At 36.6% G+C, this 25,815-nt stretch overlaps 3 protein-coding genes across 3 annotated transcripts; all 3 read left to right on the top strand.

Moving 5' to 3' along the window:
- The first annotated feature begins 1,434 nt into the window (after nucleotides 1–1,434).
- smarcd3a (SWI/SNF related, matrix associated, actin dependent regulator of chromatin, subfamily d, member 3a) lies at nucleotides 1,435–5,270 on the top strand. The gene is made up of 4 exons (XM_056467139.1): nucleotides 1,435–1,635; nucleotides 2,247–2,369; nucleotides 2,674–2,776; nucleotides 3,329–5,270. Exons 1-4 carry the CDS (start codon nucleotides 1,444–1,446, stop codon nucleotides 3,352–3,354), a joined length of 444 nt encoding a protein of 147 aa, XP_056323114.1. The 5' UTR covers nucleotides 1,435–1,443; the 3' UTR covers nucleotides 3,355–5,270.
- Nucleotides 5,271–6,374: 1,104 nt separating this feature from the next.
- abcf2a (ATP-binding cassette, sub-family F (GCN20), member 2a) lies at nucleotides 6,375–14,241 on the top strand. Its single transcript, XM_056477509.1, has 15 exons — nucleotides 6,375–6,479; nucleotides 7,257–7,436; nucleotides 9,685–9,897; nucleotides 10,003–10,185; nucleotides 10,466–10,637; nucleotides 10,849–10,944; nucleotides 11,866–11,968; nucleotides 12,059–12,154; nucleotides 12,241–12,360; nucleotides 12,439–12,528; nucleotides 12,621–12,731; nucleotides 12,825–12,887; nucleotides 13,130–13,258; nucleotides 13,358–13,561; nucleotides 13,733–14,241. The coding sequence occupies exons 2-15, from the start codon at nucleotides 7,292–7,294 to the stop codon at nucleotides 13,847–13,849; spliced, it is 1,842 nt and encodes a 613-aa protein (XP_056333484.1). The 5' UTR covers nucleotides 6,375–6,479; nucleotides 7,257–7,291; the 3' UTR covers nucleotides 13,850–14,241.
- A 490-nt stretch (nucleotides 14,242–14,731) lies between these two features.
- faim2a (Fas apoptotic inhibitory molecule 2a) lies at nucleotides 14,732–25,547 on the top strand. Its single transcript, XM_056465273.1, has 9 exons — nucleotides 14,732–14,802; nucleotides 17,456–17,618; nucleotides 17,698–17,831; nucleotides 20,279–20,343; nucleotides 20,447–20,500; nucleotides 20,653–20,703; nucleotides 20,810–20,849; nucleotides 21,804–21,857; nucleotides 21,942–25,547. Exons 2-9 carry the CDS (start codon nucleotides 17,462–17,464, stop codon nucleotides 22,086–22,088), a joined length of 702 nt encoding a protein of 233 aa, XP_056321248.1. The 5' UTR covers nucleotides 14,732–14,802; nucleotides 17,456–17,461; the 3' UTR covers nucleotides 22,089–25,547.
- The last annotated feature ends 268 nt before the right edge of the window (nucleotides 25,548–25,815 follow it).

The following is a 25,815-nucleotide window of genomic DNA, read 5'->3' as shown; positions in this document are numbered from 1 at the left end:
TTTATTATTTAATATTATATTATATTATATTATATACTGTACATTATTTCTGTTAAGTGACAAGACTTTTGTCTTAGCAAAGTCAGACCTTACTGCCCTAATTAAATAATTAAAAATCAAGGCATGATCATATTTTATTTTGGTAAATTAGCGTAATCTAATTAAAAGTAATCTAATCTAAATAAGGCCTTTGCCTTTCATATTAGCCACTGTTGATAACAAATGATCAACTAGACGCTATTATTTGTTGTTCCTAAAACTTGGATAGGCGACTTTTGTCAGGTAATGTATATTAGATTTAAAGACGCGCTTCTCCATAAAATGTCAATTCTGTCATTTTTGTTGTTTATTCATCCTCCACTTGTTCCAAACTTGTTTGAGTTTCTTTCTTCTGTTGAACACAAAGGAAGATATACTGAAGAGTATTCCAGCCATTGACTTCCAAAGTAATATTTGTTCCTGCTATTTATGTCAAAGGCTGCACTCTAAATAATATCTGTTAATTAACAGTTTCTGTATGTTATGATTCACAAGTGTTTTCTGTTTATTTATGTGAATTGCATTATGGGACCTTGATCTCTGCTCTGTCAACTTGATGTTGAAAATTTAACTCTACAGTTGAGCAAAGTGACTTTTATCGACCTTTTAGTAGTTTGTAATAAAATAATGTATAAAAAATAATATGAAGAGAAATAAGTGTGTAAAATAACAGTAAATGTACTGGCAGTTCAATACAAGGTTTTTGAAACTGTTGCATATAACCCCAAACCAGACAATATATCACTTTAAACTATTAAAATGTTAATAAAAGTCACTTTTTCTAACTTTTCAATGTTGGAAGAGAGATTAAGGACCCATAATGCAATTCAAAAGCATAAATAAATGAGGGAAAATAAAAAACATGAATCACAAAATATGGAAAACTGCTAATTTAAGGATATTTTTACAGTGTGCTTTTATCCAACTTTCTTCAGAATATCTTGATATGTTTATCACAAGAAAGAAATTCATAAAAGTTTAGAACCAGTCATATTTTCATTTTTGGGTGACCCATAACAGGATAGTTCTAACAAAAATGGTTATTTAATTTCCTTATATTCAGTCTCGTGTTGTTTCAAACCTGTAAGAATGTTTTTTCTTCTGTTGCAGATTCCAACCAGATAAAAAATATTTACATCTTCCTTTATGTTAAAGTAATTTTTTCTTTAGAATTTAAAAGAATCATTTACCTAACATTTGAATTGTGTTATTTACTTAAACGCTTACATTGTTTCAAACCAGTGTACTGTAATTGTAAGATAACAAAGATTTCACTAAATGTGACACAATAAAGATTACCACAAATGGATGTTTCCCTTCAGCAGGTGTCCATAGTGAATGCTCCAAAAAAGAAAAATCAGTATAAGCTGTGTAATTCCATAGCTTTAAAATGGTCAGTAAGTAATGATATATTTTCAGATGAACTGTTTTTTGAAATGCCTTTGCTTTAATTCTATCAGTGTGGATCCGAACGACCAGAAGAAGACCGCCTGCTATGACATTGATGTTGAAGTTGATGATCCTCTTAAGGGTCAGATGAATGGATTCCTGCTGTCCACAGCTAATCAACAAGAGATTGCATCTCTAGACAACAAGGTCAGAAAGGACTTCATCATTAAAATGCAATATGAGCAAAAAATAGTTGTAATATAAATAATAATTAAAAGAAATATCTAAATAACAAATTTTTAGTTTAACTCCATTTAAACAGAGTTTTATTTACAATTATTTCATTAACCTACACATTATTTATACACATTTAGATTTTCTACAAATTAACTAGTTACTGTAATTAAATGATTATCCTCTGAAAAAGTAAAGTAAGGGATTACTTTTCTTATTTTGTTAATGTTAACGATAGTAACTCATAATATGCTCATAATATACTTGCTTGAAATACTTTATACAGTTCTGTATCAATTATTTAAAGGAAGCAGAGAATTTTTTTTACGCAAACATATTTTGCAGAATAATGTCATTTTTCAGCTAATTTAGATTTATTATTTGTTTATTTATTTATTAACATTTTATCAAGAAAATTGCTTAAGAAATTATCTATCTTTTTATTTATTTATTTATTTTCAGTGTTAACACCTGCACTGTTTATACTGAAACATCATGCAATAATCAATGGATATGCAAATTTAGACACCCCTATTGTGCTCAGAGTGGTCTATCCTCATTTCCATCTTTTATTTCACCTTTAGATCCATGAAACTATTGAGTCTATCAACCAACTGAAAATCCAAAGAGATTTCATGCTCAGCTTCTCCAGGGACCCCAAGGGCTACATCCAGGACTGGATCTGCTCCCAGAACCGGGACCTCAAGGTGAACAATGTGTACTGGTCAAAATCAGCAATATGTGGAATTAATCAATGCGTTCTTTATGTATGTCCAAGAAAAAAAAGAAAAGAAGAGAAAACACTAACCATTTTCTAGCAGTGTCTCCACCTAGTGGTTGAAAGCTTGCAATTGCTGTTATTGAAATGTCTTTTCTGCTGATTGAACTGGAATTATTTATTCATTCATCCATTCATTTCATTTCGGCTTAGTCTTTTATTATTCAGGGGTCGACACAGTGGACTGAACCACCTGGAATTATAATTATATATATTTAACGTTTTGGTTGCAGCTTATGACGGATCCAGTTGGAAACTCCAGAGGAAGAGAGAAGAGCAGAGTTTTACAACCAGCCATGTTCTCAAGAAGCCGTCAGTCGCTACTTCTACTGCAAGGTCAGAGGAACTTGAACATAAATTATGTTTGATACAAATGTGATTTAAAAATTCATTTGATCTTAACCAGTGTTTCTCAACCATGTTCCTGGAGGACCACCAGCTCTGCACATTTCCATGTTTTCTTAACCGAACAACACCTGATTCAGATGATCAGCTCACTAGCAGAGACTGATAGACCTGTAATAGGTGTGAAGTCGAAGCAGACATCCAAAACATGCAGTGTTGGTGGCCTCCAGGAACATGGTTGAGAAACACTGCTCTAAACTAACAGTAAAGACAGTTTTTAATGTTTCAAATGTATGTTCAGTCACAATGATAAAAGTTATCTAAATTACTTTGTCCACAAAAAATATGAACTCTTTTCAACATTTTTAATAATAAGAGATCACGGGACATTGGTGGAATGGCTGCTGAAAATCTAGCTTGGTTATCACAGCGCATTACAGTTTATAATATGAATAGTTATTTCAAAATAATTAATAAAAGTAAATATTCAAAAGTAATATTAATACTTGCTATTTTGTAATGTTTGCTTTTTCTTTTATGCAGATTCAACAGCGAAGACAGGAGCTTGAACAAGCTTTGGCAATGCGAACAACTTAAAATAACTCTCACTTTCGAGAATGAGTTGACAACTAGTTTGTTTCTCCTTTGGCTTGGTCAGTTTAGTTCTGGCGGTCTCCCCATTGGATAGTTTTCCATGGACACTGAAGTATTAGGCTCTCTCTCAATATTGAGATTTGGACTGATTTTAATGGGGGTCAATGAAAAGTGTAACTCTAGTCTTATTTAATGCTTAATGTACAGTTGAATGTATATATAATCTCACAGTATAGTTAGGGACTGTGGCCTGAGAATGCCACTATAAATACTGATTGCACACAAATGCAGCAACTATTGTGATTGATTTTACTTCGGTTTTCTGATGCGCACAAGGTGAGGATACACTGAGAGGGGTCTGGCTGCAGACTCTGTGCAGATGCAATTTGAGCTGCATCCAATGCTTTTTAATGGGCTAACCTAACCCTACCCCTCACAGTGACGTCACTAGCTCCATTGAGTGCATTGTGTCTGACATTGCATCTCTGAGCGATCCAATCTCAGCTTGCATCAAAAAGACTGCATCCAGATACTAGTGAATACGCTCTGTGGTTTCATTTGAAACAGTAACATCACAACGAAGGAACCTTCTGATGCCTAGGAAACCTTTTTTATACAACAATGAGATGTTAAATGTGAGTTTAAAAAACCGAATCTGTCGTGTTTTTTATTTTACATGTTTGAATTTTTCATCACATTCTGCTTGCAGTTTTTCTTCTGTGTTTTTTCCTGTCTTTATATTTGCATTGTGCAAGAGAGATCATGATGAATTGAATTCAGCCAGCTAACTTTATTTGCAATAAGTGAAATTTATTGTGGCTACGGGGTGACTCAGTGAGTAGCATGAAGGTCGCTGGTTCGAGCCCCAGTTGGATGAGTTGGCATTTCTGTGTAGAGTTTGCATGTTCTCCCGTGTTCGCGTGGGTTTCCTCGGGTGCTCCGGTTTCCCCCACAGTCCAAAGACATGTGGTACAGGTGAATTGGGTATGCTAAAACTGACCATAGTGTATGAGTATGAATGAGTGTTTATGGATGTTTCCTAGTACTGGGTTGGAGATGAAAGACCAGCAAACAATTTTGTGTTTAATAGACGTGTAATAGACATCTAAACATAGACAGCCTGGCTAAAATAAGGTGACACTTAGGTTGTCAGTGAAAATCTAATAGACGTCTAAGAATAGCCCAAAACTAGATTAAAAACTGCTAAAAACGCTGTGTAAAACATATGCTGGATAAGTTGGCGGTTCATTCCGCTGTGGCGACCCCAGATTAATAAAAGAACTAAGCTGAAAATAAAATGAACGAATGAAATGAAATTTTTTGTTGTCTTTTAGACACCCTTAATAAATTAAAACCTAATACTAAAACAACATGCTCTGATCAAATAAAGTCAATCTCTCTCATTTGTCAAACTTGTGTTAACAATACAGGTTTGTTTGTATTGTTAAAACACTTGCTCAGACGCAATGCTCAAAAATGATGTTTGAAAATGTCTTCATTTTCAGAGGCTTTAAATGCCAGTATGCTCTAAATCTCTTGTGTGTTGAGAAATACAATAATGCATGTTGCATGTGAATATTTTTATGCTCTTTTTAAGTGTTTCTTTTTTAGCATGATGCCTTATTAAATCACAGAGATGCACAGCAAGCATTAACCAAAGGTTAAGTACAGTTTCATCATCTTTGTGAAAGCCAGTAAATGAATTCCATCATGTAAGTTGAGTTCAATTTTTTGGTATTGCTGAATGTCAAAAGGTGTTCATATTCTGAGGCATTGACCCTTTACCTTTTTACAAGACATTCTTACTGTGTTCTGTATTTTATTTAAATGAAGGTGCAGTCTGTCTGCTATTTTGAACATGATTAATAAAATAAATACAAAAATTAAAAAAGTTCATGTTCATTCTTTTCCAAGAGTGTTTCTTTTGTCTGATGGTTGGCCCAGTTCACAAACCGGTGTGTGCTTATTTATAGGTCAGTTCTCTTCATTTGTTTGGTCAAAAAAGGAAGAATAACTTCATCCCTGGTTTGCGTATCATTCACACTGCTGTTTTTTCATTCTGAAATCAACATCTCCCTTAAATTTTACCAAAATTTGTTAGAACTATTTGTATTTATTTATATAATTATTTGTATTTAAATGTGATGCGGTGGCTCATTGGTTTCCTCCAGGTGCTCCGGATTCCCCCACAGTCTAAAGACATGCGCTATAGGTGAATTGAATTGAACTAAATTGGTCATACTGTATGTGTGTGAATGAGCGTGTATGGTTTTTCCCAGTACTGGGTTGCAGCTGGAAGGGCATCCACTGCGTAAAACGTGCCGGATAAGTTGGTGGTTCATTCCATTGTGGCGACCCCTGATGAATAAAGGGACTAAGCCGAAGGAAAATTAATGGATTATTTGTACTGATCGTATATCTGCATTCCTCTTGTAGGCTTGTAGTCACACAGGGTCTGAGAGTTCTGCAATTTTAATTCTCTGCATGAGGCAGAATTGACCATGAAAACGAACTTAGATTTTTCTCAAACACAATAAAAACGCCAGTATGGACGAGGAGCGTTTCTTTTTCCTAAAACGCTGTTTTAAAATGAAAGCGAACAAGTGTAAATACAATATGAGAGTCTTTTCAGTGGTCTTCATCGTTTGAATGACAGAGTTGCAAACACTTAACTGCACCTACACAGAAATCACACTAGAACTCGAATTTGAGTGTAAACACACCCTAAATGATTCATATACTGTATGATCCCATCACACAGTTTAAATGACCTTCATGGCATGAATTTTTCTACTACTAAAATGAAGTCTAAATCGTGCATATTATAGCATAACAGTCATTATCATTCGGTATGATTCATATTATAATCTTACTCTCACCGACGTAGGTCATTCATTGCGTAAGAACTGAACACACCAGGACAGGACACGCCCAGACGGCCCAGATTGAGCCATATGCAAATACGTAGGCGGGGCGCTGTTATGTATCTGCCTCTGATTGGCTGCCGTGCCGGTATTGGTGACACGCGCCTTCTACCGCTTGTAGCGCCAGCCATGAGACCGCTTCTCTGGTGTTAGCGCTTCATCGGGAAAAGAGCTAGGTAAGACAACGGCCTAAATACGCAAAACTACCTTTTATAATGTCATTAACCAAATCGCCGTTGTAATTATCGAGGTGTAAAAAAATCGTGTATCATTTTCTTGGTTAATCTCGTTCTTTGAACGTCTTTGGGATTAACAGTCGAGTTTTACCGGCTGTTAGCTTGTCGGCTAGCTCGTGGAGGCAAAAAAGATTTGCATGCGCTCTTCGGCTATTTTAGCTTTTTAGTTTATTGGCTTGGTTTAATACTGTTATCATCCTATTTAATTACTTATTTGGATATAGATGTATGTTATTCTGTGTATATGAAGCAAGAGTGATCAAAATGGACCAGCTTGAGATAGCTTGTTGAATGGCTGATTAGTCGGGCCTTCGCCGTTATAACCGACCTGCCTTATTATCTTCAATACTCCTCTGATTTGTCGTTTTCATCGGTTATTTGTGCTTTTTAGACACGTTAAGATATATTTGTGTAGTTTGCCGACAAGTCTTATGCTGTTACGGTAATGTTTCACAACTGCAGTTACTCGCCTACACTGCGTCAGGGAAAAGTACTGGCCGACTGTACTCCACGTGAGCCGATCCGGGCCGAACCACTGCCCTCTTGTGCCAGCAGCTCGGTGGAGGTTAAACAAGACAATCAACCAACGCTTTGTACAAAATCTTAAGTGATTTAGAAGTGAAACCGAACAGGAAGACCATTCGGGGACATTGTGTACTTTGTGATGTTTCTCAATGAGAATGTTTCTTAAACTGATCGTACCGGCGTTCTCCTCAGATTTGTAGGGTGTCCTGTTGGGATTTGCAGTTACAATGCCATCTGATTTAGCGAAAAAGAAGGCGGCTAAGAAAAAGGAAGCAGCCAAAGCTCGCGGTCGTACAAGGAAGCCAGAGGATGGAGTGAATGGTGATGGAGAGAAACCCGAGATCCAGGAGAACGGAGCTGCTGAGGTCAATGGTAAGGAGAACCATTCAGTCCTAAGCAACAAACCCCTTCACACCAAAATTCATATTCAGTGTTATGATTGACAATGAGAAGTTGTTAACTGACAGATTCTTTTATACAGGGGTGTTGTATTTTTTTTTATTTTAATCACACAATGAAGAAAACTGGCTAACCAATTAGGCCCTGTTTACACCTGCTAATAGGGGAAAGGGCAATATAGTGGTTTTCTGACCATTGGATGTAGTTGTTCATAAGACTGTAATGACGTGTTTAACGGCCCTTAGCATCTTAAATATTTACAATTTTTTATATTTAGATTAAAAAAACTTACGGATATAAAAATGTATGTTTTATATTGTCTCTGCATCAAATTACAAAAAAAGCAACAGAAATACTGCTTGTGATGTAGTGTGTATGGGGACAGGACAGTAAATTTGACAATGTTCTCTCTTCTGGTGGCCATTATCAGTCTTTATTTTTTCTAAAAGTCCTGAGAACACAATCATATAGTTGAATCTAATCTAATCTAGTTTTTGTTTTATTTTAGCAAAAATGATTGTAAAAATAATTTGTTGTACTTGCTGCACCCAACTATGACTACTTCCACTACTGTGAAACTCAAAGATGTAAAAATGGTCCATATTGTAAAATAAGCTTACACCATTCAGGGCTCCAAATTAACCCTTTGCTTGGTAGCACTGGTGATCCTAACTGGCACACCCGTCAAAATTTGGGCATACTCCCCTAAAATTATGAACACAGTTACTACTGTTATATTAACAGATTTATAGCATTTGAAATCAGCACTAATCAAAACGAACAAACAAAAAATCTGCATGTGCCCATTTTTCCTTGACACACTGCTTGATGTGAATGAGATGAGCTGAGTTAACGATAATAACTTTGCTGTTCTCTCACAGGAGTCATCTGATATTGCACAGATAATAATGACATATAACTTACTATTTGCATATTTCATGTTAATAGCAATAACAGTCTTTATGAGCTGCAATATTAGTTTAATTGTGGTGAACGTGTGCTTTTTTACGATGGTGAATGCGATGCCAGTCGCACAACTGACAGCATTGTGACGATTGAATGAATGATTAAAAATGTTAGAACATCTCGTGCTTAAATTTGTAGATGTGGCAAACAATTTTACTTGAACTCTGTCCCACCCTCTTTATGGTGAATGGCTTTAGTCATTTTCATAGCTGACTTTAAGCCACTGGAAGCCTTAACATTCATCACATGATCACTAATAAGTTATGCGATTTATTTATTTTGTAACTTTAGGTGGTTTCTAAAACCAAATCTGTCAGTGTTCTTTTCTCTCATTTTCGTGGCTGTAGCTCCCTGTCATCTGAACTGAGTGATTGACAGCTGATATTAACCGATCCATTCACGTTCTGTTCTAGAGCAGAGAGCCAATAAGAAGATCTTGAAGGCATTGCAGAATTTGTTTACTGCATCAGGTTGACGGGTCAACTGTTTAAAACCATTCATGAGTACTGTTTGGTGGTTTTTGGTGCAAAGATGCCTTCTGCGGTAATTCTCCTGTATACACGCGCATGTGGTGAATGTTTTGCAGTGAAAACTGGTTGCACAGCAACAAATACACTGGCACAAATGCTCCCAAATATATTTTGAGGTTGCATGGATAAAATTTCAGCACATATGCGGCCATACCTGTCGTTTATGTAATTATGAAAGTAAAGTATCGAAAACTATGCTAAGGGCAGGATCTTTTGTTTCTGCTGGATCGCTGCAGGAGAATGTGCAAAACAACATGTTCGTATGAGTTTTATACCAATCTTCAAACCAAATGTACAATTTTGTACAGCAAATTTTAGTTTCATCTGGATAGCTCGCTTTATTAATACATCCTATTATTAGTAGGCTTTCAATCTTGTTTGTTCGTGCCCCTCAGATGTATAGTACAACCAAATTTAACTTGATTAAAATGCAACAATTACCACAGTGACCTTTAGCATTGTTTGTTGTCATTTTTTTTAAACTCTAATATTTCAACAATTACATAAAGCATAATGCTACATACTGTTACCAAACAGGTTTCTTTTGATATTTTAGCAGTGATTTGTCATTTGTTATTAATAAACATTTTAAAACATTGTTGACTGGTGAAATGGGGAAAAAAACTGTTTCAGTGTTGTTTTACCTGATGAATTAATAATTTTCCCCACCCATAATAAATATGTAAATTGATTTTGTTTCTCATCATAATCCATTTGAATCACAGGAGTTGACAGTTTGGCGAAAGAGCTGGATGAGTTTGAGCTGAAGAAAACTGAGGCTCGTGCAGTGACTGGTGTGCTCGCATCTCATCCCAACAGCACAGACGTCCACATCAGCAGTTTGTCTCTCACCTTTCATGGACAGGAGCTGCTCAGCGACACTAGTTTGGAGCTCAACTCTGGTCGTCGGTACGGCCTTATTGGACTCAACGGAACGGGTAAAAGAAGAGTCTGTCCATGTTGTGCTAATAAATCTTCTATAGGCTGTTTTAGAAATGAATGATGGGCTCACAGACAACTGACTTGTTTACATTTCTGTGTAGGCAAATCCATGCTGCTGTCAGCGATCAGTCACAGAGAGGTGCCAATTCCAGAGCATATCGATATCTACCACCTGACCCGTGAGATGGCACCTAGCGAGAAGACCGCTCTGCAGTGTGTGATGGAGGTAGATGAGGAGAGGATCAAGCTGGAGAAAGAGGCAGAACGACTAGCTCACGAAGACTGTGAGTTTAATCAACATGAATTTAAACATGTTATGAAAGAAATGGTTTACCTACAAACGTACAACCGTCAATGTTTTTTAACCCAGAATGTACAGCTAGCCACGTTTTCATAGGAGCTGTTTGTTATGTAGCAGCTTCCTTTCCTAGGCGTGGGATATTAAAAGTCTCTGCTTGAGAAGACTCCTTAAATATGTGCCGTTTTTAAGGAATCTCCTGCTGGAGAGACACTTGCCTTGAAATTTGTGAAATGAATCTAATTGTGAAATTTGTTCAATCTTAGCTGAATGCGAGAAGCTGATGGAGCTTTATGAGCGTTTGGAGGAGCTGGATGCTGACAAAGCCTCCATGAGGGCCTCACGGATCCTCCACGGTCTGGGCTTCACCACCTCCATGCAGCAGAAGAAACTCAAAGACTTTAGTGGTGGCTGGAGGATGCGTGTTGCTCTTGCTCGGTGAGTCTTCAGAAGCTTACACACAAGTTCAGAGCTGCTGGGAAATGATGTTACAAAAGGCCGAATGATAGCACAGTTGCTTTTGTGGCTAACTGTGCGGTGACAAAAACAGTCCGAAGCGAATTTTCTGATCCATTCTTTCAGTGCATGTGTCTTTTGACCATTGTTTGATTCTTTGTTCACCTGTGCTTGGTTTTTCTGTGATCCTCAGGGCTCTGTTCCTCAAACCCTTCATGTTGCTTTTGGATGAACCAACAAACCACCTGGACTTGGACGCCTGTGTGTGGCTGGAAGAAGAGCTCAGTCAGTAAGTCTTTAATTTTTTTTATCGAACCAGTGTAAGCATATCAAATTAGTAGTTTTAAATGGGTTGTTGCTGATGAAATGATGTAAACAAAAGGCCGAATTGTAGCTCTTCCAACAAGCACTTTGTTCTTGGTATGGTTGGAGCTTTGACAAAAACTGGACTGAAGCGTTTAACTGATCTGCTGGCACAACCCTTGTTGAACATTTGACATGGATCTATTCAAGTAATGATAGTAAGTTATGAGTAGGCCCACACGGAATCTGCGCATGCAGAAATCCGCAGATTTTTAGCCCATCATTAATTGTTTATTTACTTGAGTAAATATATGTAAATCTATATTTATTCACTTTTTAAAATTAATTACAGTAATATTATTGACTAATATGAAAATGTTCATCTGATTTATGTACAATGCCATTTGTAAAGGAATATTTTCTGTCTTTCAGTAGATAGATTATATGAGAGACTTGCTTTGTTTACCAAATAAAGTGAATCTAATTGGATTTGCATCTTAAACATTAAATAAAAGATAATATTTTTTTATTTCACATATTAATGTTTTAGTTATGATACTCCCAAAATAATTCCGCAGAAATCCGCAGATTTTTACTAAAATTCTAAGCAGAAATGGCAAAAAACGTCCGCAGATTCCGTCTGGTCCTATTTATGAGTATTTAAGCCTATGGGGAGGTACATGTCAATATATCTCTCTGCCTTAAAGCCATAACATGCACAATGCAGTTCTTCTGAGCGACATAAACTATTCCAAGCTTCATTTTGACCTGGTTTTGCTCAATGCCATATTAGTTTGTTCCATTTTATTGCACTGTAACAGATACTCTTTAAAATAGTGAAGCCATTGATGCTGTTATTTGTACAAACCGTTCTGAGGCCTGTACTGAATATCTTTTCCCCTGACAGATTCAAAAGAATACTGGTTTTAATATCGCATTCTCAGGACTTCCTCAATGGTGTTTGTACCAACATTATTCACCTGCACCAACGAAAGCTGAAATACTACACGGTAAAGATTCTTTTTCTTAAGCTCTTAGGCCAGCTTTGTGTATTTTCTAAGATGCAGTGTAATTCACTTCATGACTTTTCTTTTGTAAAGGGTAATTATGACCAGTATGTGAAGACCAGAGAGGAACTGGAGGAGAATCAGATGAAGCGGTTTAACTGGGAGCAGGACCAGATAGCACACATGAAGGTAAATGTCCCATCAACCTTTGTAAACCTTTCAATCTTCTCTCCTTGTGATTGATGTGGATATCTAACTGTGTTCTTGATCCTCAGAACTACATTGCACGGTTTGGTCACGGATCCGCAAAGCTGGCCAGACAAGCCCAGAGCAAAGAGAAAACTCTACAGAAGATGGTCGCCTCAGGTCTTACTGAGCGTGTTGTGAATGACAAGGTAAGACTGCTTTAAAATGTTTGTCAACTCAACCTAAGTAATGTCCCTTTTTTTTAATGTTGCGTGTTTCCTTTTCAGACCCTGTCATTTTATTTTCCTCCCTGTGGGAAGATCCCTCCTCCTGTGATTATGGTTCAGAATGTCAGCTTCAGATATTCGGAAAATACAGTACGTAGTCCCATTGAATCTCCACTACTACATTTTTCTCTCCTCTGTCCTGTTGCTCTGGATTGATGTTCATGCATGTCTTGTGTTTGCAGCCATATATTTATAAGAACCTGGAGTTTGGAATTGACTTGGACACACGAGTGGCCCTTGTAGGGCCCAATGGAGCTGGCAAGTCTACGTTGCTGAAGCTCCTTACTGGAGAGGTAAAGGAGCATTTCAGCATAAATGCAGTTCTTGTTATAATTTTGGGTTCATGTTTGGTGTCTTAGTGTCATGATTTTTTTTTTCTCCTTTAGCTCCTGCCCTCAGATGGTATGATCAGAAAGCACTCCCATGTGAAGATTGGACGATATCATCAGGTCTGTTGGCCAATCCATTTTTCTATGATTTTCTTTTAACTATAGATCAATATAAATTGATAATAGTGCTAAGGGTGAAGATTAGGGCAATATTTATTTATTTATTTATTTATTTTTAAAGAAATTGTGCCTCTGAAATGATCAGAACACTTAGTTTAAACTCTGTTTTCTGAATGAACAGTTCCATTCTCTAGTTTGATTTAGATTTTTAACCTTTTTAAACTAATTTTCTGGTTTTGTAGCATCTAACTGAGCAATTGGAGCTTGACCTTTCTCCTCTGGAATACATGATGAAGTGTTACCCTGAGATTAAGGAGAAGGAAGAGATGAGGAAAATCATTGGTCGATATGGACTTACTGGCAAACAGCAGGTATTCTTCCCCCCCCCCCCCCCCCACCCCCCTTATGCTCAATCTACAAACAAAATCTTTTACCTATATTGATCTTTGATCTGTATCCTGTTTAACAAGGTGAGCCCAATTAGGAATCTGTCTGATGGGCAGAAGTGCCGTGTGTGCTTTGCCTGGTTGGCCTGGCAGAACCCCCACATGCTCTTTCTTGATGAGCCGACCAATCACCTCGACATTGAAACAATTGATGCTCTGGCTGAGGCTATCAATGATTTTGAGGGTGGAATGATGCTGGTCAGCCACGACTTCAGGCTAATTCAGCAGGTAATGTAAAACCTGGAGTTTAGATTTTTATTTATTTTCCTGTTTGTTAGATTCAGATGATCTGTGTGAGAAATTAATCCAACTAGGAAATCAGTCAACGTCTAGTGCATGCCCTCCATGTGCAGCTGACAGTGTTATTTAATTTATGATTTTATTTTTGTTTCTTTGTAGGTGGCTCAGGAGATTTGGGTTTGTGAAAAGCAAACAATCACGAAATGGAGTAGGGACATTCTGGCCTACAAGGAACATCTGAAATCAAAAATTGACAAGCAGATGCATGATTTATAACCAACAGAGCCGCTCAAAGACAGCAGTTTCAACATCTCTGCCAGCCAGACCATTGCTCTCCAGGAAAAATACAAGCATGCTGTTTAGACTGCAGTTTCAGTACCACCTTTAACACGGGAGTCATTTACTGAGGTTGCCAGTGGAAGTAGCTGTCTCTTTTTTTTCTGTGTTTTATATGCATCAGTATTGGGACTTTCCTTATGACAAACCTATTCAAATCAAGGTTACGCACTTCTTTTTTTCTTTTTTTTTTTTCCCCTTCAAGCTAGTACTGGGCAGGTCTATAGGATAAAGGCTGTAAGATAAACTAAACTTCATGGATTTTTTGTTTTCAAATTGTTTAAAGCTGTATTTGCAATAACTATGTAATATTAAAGGCGTACAATTATTGATTTGGCTTGTGCTTTTTTATTTATTTATTAAGGATCTATTACTTTAAGTCTACAATGAGTAATTTAAGATATTTACCTTTAATGTTTCCAGTAGCCTCTGGAGCTTTATCACATTGGGCTTAACATGTAGATTACAAAGTTTTTGCTAAATATTAACAGCAAAAGGAGGATTAGTTAGCGGTTAACCTGCATTTATTACATGTACAATAAATGCTAATGCATTTCTAAAGGACACCAATAGCTTTCTTGTGGCAGTTTCAATGTTTTTTTTTCTACTTGTACTATAAATAAGTAACAGTGAGTATAACGCTAAGGGATATGAAATATAGTAACCAGATATACGTGTATTTTTTTTTAAATCTGGCTTTTATGGTTACACCGAGATATGCATTGCTGAGGATATCATTTTACATTAAAGATTCTTTCAGCATCGCTTCTCGCCGTTTACCCTGTGTCGTTCTCGTTTGTCACTTCCGGAAACACCGGATGAACGTCATTGCCTGGTTGAGTTCATTGTTTTTGCTTGGGAACCTCGACTGTCACGTTCGTCGTTACAGTAAGGTAAGTTGAAATGCATAACTTTGTCTGCAGTTAATTCTTTACAGCCTGCATTTTAACGGATCGTATAACGTTATACCCAAATACAGAGCCGTCTCCTTCGCGACTGACAAACGTTAGGCTTGAAAACTATCATGGATGTGCGAGCTAAGCTAAGCGCTGTCAAAATACATTCTAGTCCTGTTAGTAATGCTGGCTTCGTTATAAAAGCAGCTCTCTATCAGGCAACTCTAATAGTATAGGTTAAGAACAGTTGTGCTATATGTTTGACGGCTTTGCAGACTCTAACTAACGTTAGCCCAACGTTAATACATCTAATGTTCTCTGTTTACTACTGATAATGCATGGTAGATATATCACAATTCTGACAATAACACTAAGAATAAAAAAACTCACTGCATCTTATTTGATACACGTTTGTTGTAATGCATCTAAATCACCATTATAGTTATGAAAAGAATAGTTTTACTCATTTTTTTTCTATACGATCAAGCGTTAATTAATCAGGCCAATCCACTCCAACCCCCCCTGTAATTCGCACCCTGTTAGTCGTGTTGAAATGTGTTCAAAATCTTACCAAGACATCTTTGTGACAGAGTAATAGCTGTTGTTTATTTACATTTTATTTTAATGCTCCTGTAATTATCTAATTGAATTACACTTCAAGCAGAATATAAACTTTTTTTGACAGTTTCATACTGTATGAGTTTAATATAATTCTCAAACGTTTTGACCTTTTATATACTGAACTCTTAAGTGCATTTTCCTCACCAATATATCATATGTCAGTAACCCCTCTGTCTGCCACTGGCTGAAAATAGGAAAGGATCCAAGTTTTAGGCTCATAACAAATTCATGTGGTGAAGAGTTGCAAAGTTCCACTGGTTCATTGACATCAAATATTAAAGCGAGCCTCGATGCTCAAATATCAGAACTAGCTGTTCTTGATTTCGTTCGGCTGATTTATTTCAATATCCCACATTTTTAATTTGCCAATAATTCCATGTATCAAATTTCTATATGACATATTGAAATACTGCAAAAAAGGCCACTTCCATATATTTTTTTCCGTTATTTTAATTTCAAATATGCATGTATGAGCAATTCCATGCAAATGTCACCTTGCAATGAGAAAAATAAGTTTTAACCAAAATAGCAAAACCTTTTCTGTTTTTTGTGTAGACTAAAATACATCTCTTTCAGTGTTTTCAAACAGTTAGATTTACCAAAATCACACAAGTGCAAAATTTTACTTCTGTCACATTCGTAACAGAGAGACGTCATTTCACAAACATAACAAAGGTTTTTCCCCAATAAATGCAACAAATGTAACATAATATAAAATCAATAGTTTTTGGTCTAGTGAATTTTTCCTTTTGATTAGTATTATGGGACGTGCAATTTAATTAATAGAACTTCCTCAGTGTATGTTGTTTACTGTAAACTTGCTAACTTTTTGGTCACATCCATTAAGCATGTTTATTTTCCTCATTTAAAATCTAAAAAATATTTACAGATTGATATTTTTCTGATCCCATAACTCTGTGGTTAGCAGTTTGGGAAAATAAAAACAGTGTTTCTATATAATGTTAACATATACTTTCTCTGTGATTTTATGTTTTGAGGTTTTACTGCAAATGTCACATCCATAAATGTTAAAATATATTATATACATCTGTGATTTTCATTCATTTATTCGTTCATTCATTTTCCTTCGGCTTAGTCCCTTTAATCATTAGGGGTTGCCACAGCGGAATGAACCGCCAACTTATCCAACATATGTTTTACACAGTGGATGCCCTTCCAGCTGCAACCAAGTACTGGCAATCACCCATACAAACTCATACACAATCATACACTACGGCCAATTTAGTTTACTCAATTCACCTATAGCGCATGTCTTCGGACTTGTGGGGCAAACTGGAGCACACGGAGGGAACCCACGTGAACAAAGGGAGAACATGCAAACTGATCCAGCCAGGACTTGAACCAGCGACCTTCTTACTGTGAGGCGACAGTGCTAACCACTGAGCAGCAGTGCTGCCTAATCTGTGATTTTATATGATTTAATAAAATTATATATGAATGTGCCATTATTTTATATTTTATGACATACAGTTGAAGTCAAAATTAGGAAATTTTCACAGTAATTCTGATAATATTTTTTTCTTCTGGAGTAAGCAGTTTTTTTTTTTTTTTTTTTTAAACATTTTAAGGTCAATATTATTATCCCCTTTAAGCAATATTTATTTTCAATAGTCTACACAACCAACCATCATTATACAATAACTTGCCTAATTATCCTAACCTGCCTATTAACCTAGTTAAGCCTGTAAATGTCACTTTAAGCTGTATAGAAGTGCCTTGAAAAATATCTAGTAAAATATTATTTACTGTCATCATGACAAAGATAAAATAAATCAGTTATTAGAAATGAGTTATTAAAACTATTATGTTTAGAAATGTGTTGAAAAAAATCTTCTTCCATTAAACAGAAATTGGAAAACAAATGTACAGGGGGTCTAATAATTTAGGAGGGATAATAATTCTGACTTCAACCGTAGTATGTAAAATCCAAATAGAAAAATTGTGTGTCATAAATGTAGTTTGCATATAATTTCTACGTGTGATGTGTGATATGTTATTTTTTTTGCAGTAGACCATGAGTCTGCCGGCAGCTCCACCCAGCTATGCTGAAGCTACAGCAGGAGATAAAGAGCAAGGATCTGGAAGCTTCACTTACGCTTCTCAGCCGCCCCCAATGCCACCACCAACCATGCCCATGCATCCCAGCTGGGCTTATGTGCATCCCGGCCCTAGTAAGAGACATTTCATTCATGCTTTTTTTAATGTAGGTGCAGATTATCTCTATTTGAACATAAAATGAATGTATTTCAGGTCCGGGATATTCTAACGCTTATGCTGCAGACATGTCCTCGCCCTTCTCTGATCCGAGCTCCAGCAGCAGCTTCGACGGCCTCAGCGGAAGCAACTGGGAGGACAAGAATATCCGCCGCATGTTTATCAGGAAGGTGTGAAAGCACTCGTTCACCTTTGCTCTTTTCACTTACAGTGGGCATTATTAAAGGGACAGTTCACACAAAAATGAAAATTCGCCCATTTTTTTCTTCAGTTTAATGTAATGAAGGTTTTTAATTAGTGGTTGACTTGAAGTCTAGACACTTTTAGAGTCAAAAAATCATATAGAGGCTAGACAAATGTAATGCCTGTGTCTCTTGATGATACGTTGGGGTCTTAAGAATTAAAATGATTGATGTGCTGACTGAAACGTTAAAAAAAATGCAGCTAGAAGCTTTCACTCCAGACTATTTTGCAGCGGCTGTGGATCAATTGTTAGAATGTTGTAAATGATGTTCAGTTTCTTGCACAGGCTGTTTATTTCACTTCATTAGCCAATAATATGTTGGATGAGTCAGAATTATCTTTTATTTTATGCCAAAAATCATTAGTCTGCTAAATGACTAAATGTAAATGTCGGAGGTGGGAGTAACGGCCAATCAGAATTCTACCTCTTAAGCCTTCCCCTTACCCCTACCCCTTGTTTTGCACGTTCACGTGAAGGGGTAGGGGTGTGCCAATTCTCTTTAACTTGAAGGCGTAGGGCTAAGGGGAAGGGCTAGATATCCTTGAAACTGAGATTTTTAGGACCACACTCGAAACCAAAAGGAAAGAAAATATCCCAGAATACACCAGCTACAACGGCAGCATGGCTGCACATAGAGGTAAGGAGATGCAGAAATTAGTTTTTTTTTCATTATTACAAATTATTACAACAAACAGACCTATGTTTTAATATATTCATAACCGCGTTTGTGTTTTGCTGTCATGCTTTAAAAAAAAAAAAACTAAAATAAAACCCCCTAAATTTCGTGGTCCCTAAAAATAACTCCCGTATAGCAGTCCCACAACATTATGACACTCGAATACCCTGTCAGAAAAGTCTAGTGGCTGGGAATGAGCTTTTTACAGTGTCTGCTATAATGTTAATGCTGTTGCAAGGGGAAGGGGATAGGGGTACAAAAATAAAATTGGGATTAGACCTAAGTTACACATGTGCAAGTCACAAGCAAGTCTCGAGTCATAACCTTCAAGTCTTTAGCAAGTCAAGTCAATTTTTGTCAGACTCAAGTCAAGTCAAGTCGTTGCTTATTTCAAGTGATTTGGTCCAGCAAGTCACTTTCAAGTCAATCAAATTTTTGTTGATTTTCAAACTTTCTTTTGCAATTTTTCATATTCAAATAGTATAAACTTTGATTAGCCCAGACGAAAGCTGAAAACAGCAGAACTAAATTCGTAACTTACAATTTTTGGTGTGATTTGAAGTGTCGAAGGAAATTAGAAGCGGTGGTAATTAAATCGCTGGTTTTTGAGTTGCTGATCTTTTCTTCTTGGCGTCATCTTATTGTAATCTTTAAACCTGAATTTAATTATTTTTGAAGGAGCGGCTTCCATTTTCTGTCACAGCATGCTCTTCATCTGATGGCCGAATAACAAATGAATCATTCTGATGAATCGGAATCCTTTAAAGTGGTTCCTAATGAACCTATTGATTCAGTTCAGCAAATCCAACTGATTCTTTTAAAATGGTTAGGATTTTCAGAAACCCTAATCCACAAATGACCTAAAGTTACTTACCTTTTAACTTGCCTGGCACTCCCTCTGACATAGAAAAAAAAACAAAATCCTGAGTTATCCACATACTTAAAAAGTCATCAACTCGAGCCAGGAATCACTTGTAGTGCTTTATTCGGAACAGTACAGAGAAGATATCTTTTGGACCGATCTGAGAACCAATGAGCTCAAAATACTGCACATGCTTGACCTAGAACTTTCGGGATTTATTTAAAGAATGCATAATATATAACAAATGGTTAAATGTATTTAACAGTTTTTTAAGTTAAACAGTATTTAAGTTATTTCGAGTCATTTAACTGAAGTCCAAGTCAAGTCTCAAGTCATGACAAGTCAAGTCGAGTCTTTTTTGGATATTTGTCAAGCAAGTCTCAAGTGATAAATTTTGTGACTTAAGTCTGACTCAAGTCAAGTCATGTGACTCGAGTCCCCCACCTCTGGTAAATGTAATCATTAAACTATTAACTAAAGATCATCGTCCATGAAGACATTTTGTATATTTCCTACTGTAAATAATTGAAAACTTTTTTATTTTGTAATATCAGGGTATCCACAGGTCAGGAATTTCTGCAATATCGTGGAATGTTAAAAGGTTTTGCCGATTGTTATGGTTTGACTATTCCGACTTATAAATAGCCAATCAAATTTATTCAGCAGGCTGGACCTGTTCAAATACCGTTTTTTTGTTTGGCCAGTGGACCAGTCGTCACGAGTCCCTCATGGATTTTTTGGGAAAAATGTCATGATTATTGCAGTCACATGATGCGTCAAAAGAGGGTCACACACTGAAGATTGTGGTTCTGAAAGGCATTCGTCTTCTTTGCAGGTCTTCTGTATCCTCATGGTTCAGCTCATGGTCACGTTTAGTGTGGTGTCGCTCTTCACGTTTTGGTAATTGATACACACATCAGATTACATGACATAACCCTATTTTATTTGTTCATTCTACTTTTTAAAAAAGCGACTGTCACTGATGACCCCTTGTTTTTCACAGCGAGCCAGTTCGCAAGTTTGTACAGTACAATCGGGTTTTCTATCTGACCTCATAGTAAGTGCAGCTCTCTTTCATCTTTACATGCTTTATTGCTTGAATTATTATATTTACAATGTTGTTATTATATTTTTATTTTGATTTGCTAATTGGATCATATTTACAATTGCTTTATTTCTCTCCAAGTGACTCTGATTTATTTTCTCCAGCATGACTTTCATGGGCACATACCTGATGCTTGTATGCAGCACAAATGCAAGGTAAACAAATAATGTTTGGTATACCTTATTGTTACTTTCTGGATTATTTCTCAACTGTTCTTTGATATCCAGTACTTATTCATGAGTGTTTGTGTTTCATCTGCAGGCGAAGATATCCTACCAATATGATTCTTCTAGCCATTTTTGTAAGTAATCTCATTGTCTCATTAATATGTTGGTTTATATTAATAAGTATTAACTATTATATAAACGTATTATAATTATAAACAAATAAAGGTTTTTTGCTTTATTTTCAGACTTTGGCAGGACATTGCCAACTAAAATATCTGCTGCTGTCTGTTGTTTTCGTTCCCGAATTTCCCGAATTTTCATTGCCAATCTTAAGCCAATTGTAATCGTTTGTTTTGGTTCAGTTAGGAATTTCCCCAGCCAATGCAGAGCCCGGGGGATCAGAGTGAGAGCGCCCCACCCTGATCCCGCATAAAAGTTTTAGCAGGACTCCGTTTGAGTTCAGACAGCAGTATCCTTACTATCTAATCAAGCTAAACGTATAGACTTATTTTTTAAAGCAGTGTTTCTCAACCAGTTTCTGATGGACCACCAACACTGCATGATTTGGATGTCTCCATTGTCTCCCACGCCAATTACAGGTATTTCAGCATCTGCTAATGAGCTGAGGATCTCAATCAGGGGTTTTTGTTTAAAGGGAAGACAAGGAAAATGTGCAGAGCTGGTAGTCCTCCAGGAAAGTGGTTAAGAAACAGTGTTTTAAAGTGACTTGACATTTCAATTTATCGATTGCATGGTTTCACCACTAGGTGGAGACAAGTAGTTTAAAAAGTATTTGTCATTCGAGGTGCTTTCACACTGGGTTGAATAAGAATAATTGGTTCTCTTTGCATTTATTTCCTTCTGATCTAAACTGCATTAGTTAGGCAACTTTTTTTCTCAGCCTCCTCTGTTTCAATTATGTTCTATGATGTTCAATTATTTCACTTTGAAGCATATAAAAAGAACACATTTTTTTGCCATTACTGAACCTACACACAGGAGTCTGAAAAACCGAAAACATAATTTGAATATCGGACCAACAATATTGTTTTGCCAACTAAAATGTCTGCTGCTGTCTGTGGTTTTAGATACCCTGGTTGCACACTGCATATGCTGGATTTGGTGCGCTGGTTTTCACTCTGGTTGGTTTCCTTCAACTGTCCTGCACTGTCATATCTGTGCACCTCATAGAAGACCTCATCATCCTCTTTTTGTGTGTGTTTTAGTTTTTGGCATTTGACATGCAGCTGCTGATCGGCAACAGGCGGTACTCGCTGAACCCAGAGGAGCACGTGTTTGGAGCCATCTGCCTGTACATGGATGTGGTCTACATATTCCTGTTTTTCCTTCAGCTCTTCGGGAGCCGTGAGTGAGAGAGACGTTGACATGTCCGACCTCAAGCTTTTGTCCTCTGTTACACGCATATACACACAAACACACACCGTTCTCAGTTACTCCAAGGTTTGTTGGGGAGTAAACAGTCTTCCTTCATTCTGTGTGGCAGTGGAAGTTTGATGTGTGCTGTTGTTTTCCTTCTGCTCATGGTTCAGGCAGCTCTTTGCACACCTCGCTGCAAGATAACCATACAAAAAAAATCTGATACACACACATATGCTGTTCAGGGTAGACAATCACTGCACATTAGACCTGCACGAGTCATCGTTAAAAGATTGCAGTCTTCATTTATGTGGCGTCTTATTCCTAAATGAAGAAATTCGGCTGTTTCTGTTAAACCTTTGACAAGTACGATCACAGCAAACTTTCAGATTGGCGTTCACATAGACATAGTGACAGTAGTTGATACGTAGTGTCAACTACACAAAGAAAACTTCAGTATTTTTGTATTACAAAAGTTAAATTGTAAATACAGATTAAATGAATAAGTTGTGAGGTGCATGAATTTGACCAATATATGTGTCAACAATAGTGGCTCAATTCCCAGATTTATTCGGATAGCTTTCACATCTAAAGTGAAACCTACAGAAGTTTGCATAAAGGTTTTTTTTAAATTCCCAGGTTCTGCTGGTTGCATTTCCCGAATTTTCATTTCCAATCTTAAGCCAATTGTAATCGTTTGTTTTGGTTTAATTAGGAATTTCCCCAGCCAATGCAGAGCCCGGGGGATCAGAGTGAGAGCGCTCCAGCTTAGCCCCACCCTGATCTCAGATAAAGGTTTTATCTGGACTCAGTTTGAGTTCAGAAAGCAGTATTCTTATTATCTAAACAGGCTAAACTTATAGACTTGTTTTTAAAAGTAGTGTTTCTCAACCACGTTCATGAAAGGACTACCAACACTGCATGTTTTGGATGTTTCCTTTGACTACCACTCCAGTTATTTACAGTTATTTCCACATCTGCTAATGAGCTGATGAACTGAATCAGGTGTGTTCGGTTAAAAGGAAGACATGGAAAATGTGCAGAGCTGGTGGTCCTCCAGGAAAGTGGTTAAGAAATAGTATTTTAAAAATGACTTTACATTTCAATTTATCGATTGCATGGTTTCACCACTTGGTGGAGACAAGTAGTTTAAAAAGTATTTCATTCAAAGTAAGTCATTCAGGGTGCTTTCACACTGGGTTGGATAAGATTAATTGGTTCTCTTTGCATTAATTTCCTTCTGATCCCAAAATTAGTAAAAAAGAGTGGATGAACTTGATGAACTGCATTACTTAGGCTACGTCCACACGGCAACAATCATGTTTTTGCTTAGCCAGTCTAAAAGTTTTGCTTCCAAACATGTATGAAATGTCTGCTTCCACATTGAAATTGGACAATTGGTTTAAAATGATGTAGAACGTATGTCACACCTATATGTGGTGCTGTGAACAAACAGACAGAGCTGTAGGATACACTAAAATCAAAGAAAGAATGCAGTGATATGCATCTGATATGTGTTACTGTTAATGCGTCTTTGCTGGTTGTCTGATTCAGCATTAGCAGGTTTTGATGTAATAGTGCTAATAAAGATAGCAGCACCTGCAGCATAAACACAGCTCCATAATCCACCATTGTTGTTGTTACATGCAATGTATTCACTTCTTTTGGTTATGTGGTACGATGACGTCATCATTTCTAAAAAGTTGCAGCGTTTTCGATTTTCCGACTTTGTAAGCCGGTATCCAAAAGGTTTGTTTCAGGGCACTGACAATGCCCAAACCGTATTAAACTTTCGTGCACTGACATAAATCTGTAGCCGTGTGAATGTTGCTCTAAGAACTTGGTCCTTCATTTTACCACAGATTTGTTTACAAACAAGGCATAATTTGATGCCAGATTTTCAGAAAGATTGAAGCTTAAAGAAGATTCAGTTGGATCTGACAGTATTGTCACACCACATATGTGTGAATTACTGCTTTTATTATGTGGTCACTATTGCTTTGTCTGTCATTACAGATCATTTGATGTGTATTTATTTATGAATATTCATACTTATGTATTTATGTGTGTTTAGCCTAAATCAGTGCAACATCCATCTATGAAGTATATAGACTGTCAAAGACACATGCAGAAGTTCACATTGGTGGAGGTGTGCTTTTAAATTTCGAATACTAATCTTAAAGACATTAAAAAGTTTTTAAAATGTCAGCTAATCAAAGCAGCGTGTTAATTATTAGTATACAATCGGTCACGTCTATTCAAATGATATGTTCCAATCAGGGGAGACAAAACAATACAGAAAATTCCCTATTCTAAATGTAAAAATCTTTAATAACTTAGTAACTGCACTTCAGAGAACAGTCCAAAATAAATAAGACCCCTAGATAGAAAGCACAGGAGAAAGCAGTGACATGATTGGAGACTGATGTTTTCTTGCCTCAAATAAAAATTTGGGTGTTTGAAAATTTAATTTCAAAGTGTCAACACAGATTGTCACAAGTCTGTTTGTCACATATGTAAACAAAGGCTTAAAAGAAAGAGAAAAGCCAAATTCTTTTCAACATGAGTCTCTGCTTGCAACCCACCAGTCACACTTGTCAGGAAAGAGAGCGAGTGAATGCATGAATTTGACCAAATACACAAGTTTGGCTAATTTATCCGTCAACAATAGTGGCTCATTTCCCAGATTTATTACGATTGCTTTCACATCTGAAATGAAATGTTCCGGAGTTCACTTGATTGTTTTTATCTGGACTCAGGTACAGTTTGAGATCCTTGAATCAGTGTTCTTATTATCTAAACAAGCTAAACTCTGACGTTAAATAAACACAGGTATACACCAACTGTGTGTGAAAGCCCCCTGAATCATTCATTCAAGCGATTCATTCAAAAGTCTGATTCATTCAGTAGTGAAAAAGTGTCTTCATGAGTGAGTCATTGAATCATTCATTCAAGGTATTCTTTGACATTTCATGAGAGTTTCTTGTAACTTTTAATTTGTTTAGCTGTCTATTCAGCATCATGGGAGTAAAATAGACGATAGCGATAATTTAAAGCTATATTGAACATTTGAATATCGATCCAACGAACATTTTTTTGTGTTTTCACTTCAAGTGATAAAATATCCTGGATCATCTGCATAAAACGATGATCAGAATTGCAGCATATGATAATCAAATGATTGTGTGATTAACTGAGGAATATAGTGACAGTACTTGTCAATGGTTATGATCCCTTTATTTGCACGTTGTTTATCTGGACTCAGGTACAGTTTGAGATCCTTGAATCAGTGTTCTTATTATCTAAACAAGCTAAACTCTGACGTTAAATAAACACAGGTCTACACCAACTGTGTGTGAAAGCCCCCTGAATCATTCATTCAAGCGATTCATTCAAAAGTCTGATTCATTCAGTAGTGAAAAAGTGTCTTCATGAGTGAGTCATTGAATCATTCATTCAAGCGATTCATTTAAAAGTCTGATTCATTCAGTAGTGAAAAAATGTCTTCATGAGTGAGTCATTGAATCATTCACTTAAAGTATTCTTTGACATTTCATGAGAGCCTCTTGTAACTATTAATTTGTTTAGCTGTCTATTCAGCATCATGGGAGTAAAATAGACGAAAGCGATAATTTTTAAAGCTCCATTGAACATTTGAATATCAATCCAACGAACATTTTTTGTGTGTTTTCAGTTCAAGTGATGAAATATCCTGGATCATCT

Source organism: Danio aesculapii, chromosome 2 (genome assembly GCF_903798145.1).
Source record: "Danio aesculapii chromosome 2, fDanAes4.1, whole genome shotgun sequence".
NCBI classification, from domain to species: Eukaryota; Metazoa; Chordata; class Actinopteri; order Cypriniformes; family Danionidae; genus Danio; species Danio aesculapii.
This window is presented reverse-complemented; position numbering and strand designations above follow the sequence as displayed.

What these genes read in the sequence shown, in the direction of transcription:
- smarcd3a (XM_056467139.1), top strand. Translation starts at nt 1,444, where the DNA reads ATGATATATTTTCAGATGAACTGTTTTTTGAAATGCCTTTGCTTTAAT. An exon ending in TTGCATCTCTAGACAACAAG is followed by an intron (nt 1,636 to 2,246) that starts GTCAGAAAGGAC and finishes TTTCACCTTTAG; the next exon opens with ATCCATGAAACTATTGAGTC. An exon ending in GTCGCTACTTCTACTGCAAG is followed by an intron (nt 2,777 to 3,328) that starts GTCAGAGGAACT and finishes TCTTTTATGCAG; the next exon opens with ATTCAACAGCGAAGACAGGA.
- abcf2a (XM_056477509.1), top strand. Translation starts at nt 7,292, where the DNA reads ATGCCATCTGATTTAGCGAAAAAGAAGGCGGCTAAGAAAAAGGAAGCA. An exon ending in AGATTGGACGATATCATCAG is followed by an intron (nt 12,888 to 13,129) that starts GTCTGTTGGCCA and finishes CTGGTTTTGTAG; the next exon opens with CATCTAACTGAGCAATTGGA. An exon ending in GACTTACTGGCAAACAGCAG is followed by an intron (nt 13,259 to 13,357) that starts GTATTCTTCCCC and finishes CTGTTTAACAAG; the next exon opens with GTGAGCCCAATTAGGAATCT.
- faim2a (XM_056465273.1), top strand. Translation starts at nt 17,462, where the DNA reads ATGAGTCTGCCGGCAGCTCCACCCAGCTATGCTGAAGCTACAGCAGGA. An exon ending in GTTTTCTATCTGACCTCATA is followed by an intron (nt 20,501 to 20,652) that starts GTAAGTGCAGCT and finishes TATTTTCTCCAG; the next exon opens with CATGACTTTCATGGGCACAT. An exon ending in TGATTCTTCTAGCCATTTTT is followed by an intron (nt 20,850 to 21,803) that starts GTAAGTAATCTC and finishes CTGTGGTTTTAG; the next exon opens with ATACCCTGGTTGCACACTGC.